Source organism: Etheostoma spectabile, unplaced genomic scaffold (genome assembly GCF_008692095.1).
Source record: "Etheostoma spectabile isolate EspeVRDwgs_2016 unplaced genomic scaffold, UIUC_Espe_1.0 scaffold325, whole genome shotgun sequence".
Taxonomy (NCBI): Eukaryota; Metazoa; Chordata; class Actinopteri; order Perciformes; family Percidae; genus Etheostoma; species Etheostoma spectabile.
Window position 1 is genome coordinate 577627 of NW_022605585.1, and position 4782 is coordinate 582408.

The 4782-nt window shown below is 33.1% G+C and overlaps 1 protein-coding gene across 3 annotated transcripts in view; it reads right to left on the reverse strand.

Moving 5' to 3' along the window:
* Nucleotides 1–3698: 3698 nt before the first annotated feature.
* Nucleotides 3699–4782, reverse strand: part of mrps24 (mitochondrial ribosomal protein S24) — an 8586-nt gene continuing 7502 nt past the window's right edge. For all 3 annotated transcript variants that reach the window (XM_032511170.1, XM_032511168.1, XM_032511169.1), the window contains one exon: nucleotides 3699–4151. In XM_032511170.1, coding sequence (XP_032367061.1) covers nucleotides 3868–4151 — 284 coding nt within the window. In that variant the 3' untranslated portion in view covers nucleotides 3699–3867. The remainder of the gene's footprint in view (nucleotides 4152–4782) is intronic.

Consider the following 4782-nt stretch of genomic DNA (forward strand, 5'->3'; position numbering starts at 1 on the left):
GTCCTCAATTTTAAACTGTTGCTGGAGAAAAAGTACAGAAGTATTATCAAAATATACTTCAAGTATAAAAAGTAAAAATACTCATTATGCGGACAGTCTCCTTTCATAGTATCGAATATGTAACACAAACATGGAAGAGCATTTAATATTGCAGTTCATTAATGTGGAGCCAAGTATTGGTACTTTGTGTACTACTTTAGTACTTTTAGTACTGCATCATGTCAAAGTGTTGTATTTTAAAAAGTAAAAGTAACCCACAGCGTGTCAGAGAGATGTATTGGAGGAAAAAGTACCATGTTTACCTCGTGGATGATGTAGAAACATAAAGTAGCATAAAATAAAAAAATACTCAAGTACAAATATGTCAAATCTGAACTGAACTTGTACATTTTGGGTACAAACTTCACACAAACTCGACCACATTAATCAATAGGTTTTCATTATCTTGTGTTGTCCAGTCGACCATTGTGGGGACTGTGAATAGTTATTATGTGAAATAGTTATAATGTGAATATGTAAGACCTATGTAGAAAGGGAGAAGAAGGTTTTGGGGTGAGGCAACTTAACACAGGAATGTCAAGCTAGCAGAGTGAGATGGAGAGTAAGAGGAGAAACTTGGGTGGGGGTTGCGACTGTGACGGAGTAGAAACAGATTGATCCTCCATCCTACTGTGGTGAATGTGTTTGAGTTCTAAACTAATACATCCGGCCACATCTCCACCAATGGTGAAGCCAAGAATATGATATACTACACCCATTTATGTAAAACAACTATACACTACTTACTGTATGGAAAACAACTATAAACTACACCCATTTATGTAAAACTATATAGTACACCCATTTATGTAAAACAACTATATACTACACCCATTTATGTAAAACAACTATATACTACCACACATTTATGTACAAACAATATTACTACACCTCCTTATGTAACAACATACACACCCTATTATAACCACATACACCCTTACGGTATGGACAACTATAACTACACCATTTATGTAAAACTATATTAACACCCATTAAATGTAACCATGTCTAACCATTATGAAAACAACTTAACACTGAACGAGCAACACTATAACTACCATGTTAAAAACACTTATACACTCCATTTAGGTAATGGAACTAATACTAACTACACCCATTATGTAAAACTATATAGTATACACCATTTATGGAAACAAACTATATACTACACCATTTTAGTTACAACCCTATATACTACACCCATTGTGTAATAACAACTATTACTACACCCCGTTATGTACAACTATATACTACACCATTATGTAAAACAATAATACGACACCCCATTATGTACACACTATACTACACCATTTAGTAAAACAATTATACTACCACCCATTTATGGAAAACAACTAATACTAACCATATGTTAACACAATATCTACTACACCATTTATGTTAAACAAATATATACCACACCCATTATGTTAAAACAAATATATACTACACCCTATGAAAACAACTATATACTACACCCATTATGTAAAACAAACTAATACTACACCCATTTATGTAAAACAATTTTACTACACCCATTTATGTAAAACAACTATATACTACACCCATTTATGTAAAACAACTATATACTACACCCATTTATGTAAAACAACTATATACTACACCCATTTATGTAAAACAACTATATACTACACCCATTTATGTAAAACAAACATATACTACACCCATTTAGTAAACTATATACTACACCAATGTATGTAAAACAACTATATACAACACCCCATTATGTACAACTAATATACACCCATTGTAAAACAAACTAATACTACACCCATTTAGGAAAACAACTATATACTCACCCATTATGCTAAAACCATTTATATACAACATTTATGTACCAAAAAAAATATATCTACACCCATTTTGTAAAACAACCTAGTTATACACCATTTGTGTAAAACAACTATATACTACAACCCATTATGTAAACACAACTACACTATATACACACACTTATGTAAAACAAAACTATATACTACACCCATTTATGTAAAACAATAATATATACTCAACATTTATGTAAAAAATAATAATATCTACACCCATTATGTTAAAACAAATATGTACTACACCCATTATGTAAAACAACTATATTACTACACCCATTTATGTAAAAACAACTATGGTTACACCATTTTAATGTATGTAAACAAACTATATACTACACCATTTATGGAAAACAACTAGTACTAAACACCATTTATTAGTAAAAAACAACCTATATACTACCCCATTTATGTAAAACAAACTATATCTACACATTTTATGTAAAAACAACTATATACTACACCATTTATGTAAAACAACTATACTATACAACCATTTATGTTAAAAACAATATATAATACACCATTTATGTAACAACCTATTACTACACCCATTCTATGTAAAAAACATATACTACACCCATTTATGTAAAACAACAATATCTCACAACCACACTTTAGTAAAAACAACTAATACTACACCACATTTTGTACAACCATATAGATACATCCCCATTTATAGTAAACCAACTCATATATACACCATTTATGTAAAACAATACGGTCTACACCCATTTACTGTATGGAAAACAACATATACTACACCCCATTTATGTACAACTATAGACCACCCATTTATGTAAAAACTCTACTACACCCATTATGTAAAACAACTATATACTACAACCATTTATGTAACACCAACTATATTCACCCCATTTCTGCTACCAACTATTATTATACACCCATTTATGAATACCTCAATACTCGTAAATATACTACCCCATTATGTAACAACACAGTATACACCCCTTTTAGTAACAAATATCTACCCACTTTACTTGTAAACAACTATCATACTTTACAAACCCATTTATGTAAAACAACTATTACCTACACCATTTTATGTAAAACAACTATACTACTACAACCCATTATGTGTAAAACAACTATATACTACACCCATTTATGTAAAACTAACTTATGACTACTACCCATTTATGTAAAACAACTATATACTACCACCCTTTATGTACACCACCTATTAGTACCCATTTATGAACAAACAATATATTACACACCACATATGTAAAAACAACTAGGTCTACACCCATTTACTGTATGTAAAACAAAACTATACTACACCCTTTATGTAAAAAAATTTTTCTAACAAACACACTATATACTATCACCATTTGTAAAAAAACTATATACTACACCCATTTATGTACAACTATATACTACACCCATTTATGTACAACTATATACTACACCCATTTATGTAAAACAACTATATACTACACCCATTTATGTAAAACAACTAGGTCTACACCCATTTACTGTATGTAAAACAACTATATGTCTACACCCATTTATGTACAGCTATATCCTACACCCATTTACTGTATGTAAAACAACTATATGTCTACACCCATTAAATGAACAGGCGGACCAAGGGATGAGTACGTTGGATGACTGCTGAATGATTTCAGTACTCATCCGTACGTCTTTGTGTACTTTAGAATTGGTGTTTTGAACCTAACGTTATAACTACACCCACAATGCATTAGACTACACCCCTGAGTACACTGTTTATCGCATATTTTCTCACCTTAAACCTTAAATTTGTGTAAAAACTTCAGCCATAATGTTGCACACGCAAGATTTCATTCTCTTTAATTCCGAGAGTTAGTTCAACAAAAGCAAAATACACCTTTTGACAATTGAAAACAGAGGATGGAGCCAGGGACAAAGTCACCATTTTAATAGCAGAACTAAACCCAGCAGGTGGGGGCCCAGTCAGTTTGAGTACTACACAGATCCGTCAGAGGTACTTGTACACAGCTCTGTCCTGCAGGGTCTGAACCTCGAGCTTCACCGGGCACTTGTACAGGTGTGACAGCAGTGACTCTGAATAGCCAATCAGGAAGTAGAACTTCTGCGGGGGGAGTTTCTGGAGCATCAGAGCGCACACTACGAGCACGTTGCCGCGCCGTTTGATCACGATCTCGTTGGCCAGGCAGCCGTGGAAGGTCCCGAACACGAAGCGCCTCAGGAACAGGTCCTCGGTGGTCCGCTCAGCCGCACCCTGCTCTCCTCTCAGGTTACCTAGGAGAATCAGGACGGAGGGATGTAGACTTAGACTTCTCTTCATTCATCCTTTTGGGATGCCTCCCGCGAGGAAATTGAAAATTCCAGCAGCAGTTTTAGCACGAAGAAATAAAAAAAAATATAATAATAGATGAAAAAAGACAGTATAAACACAACAAAATAACAGTAATAATCATAAGAACAATAAGACAAAAAAAAGACCATCAATTATTATTAAAGTGTCAGTGTTGAGCCCAGTGTTAAAGTGATAAAGTGACCAGGTATTAATGTAAGTCCAGGTGTGTATGTGTGTAAATGTACTGTATGTATGTGTGTATGTATGTAAATGTACTGTATGTGTGTGTGTATGTATGTATGTATGTATGTATGTAAATGTACTGTATGTATGTGTGTATGTATGTATGTGTGCATGTAAGCATGTATGTAAATGTACTGTATGTGTGTGTGTATGTATGTATGCATGTATGTATGTATGTATGTATGCGTTTATGTATGCATGTATGTATGTAAATGTACTGTATGTATGTAAATGTACTGTATGCATGTGTGTATGTATGTAAATGTACTGTATGCGTGTATGTATGTAAATGTACTGTATGCGTGTATGTATGTATGTATGTATGTATGT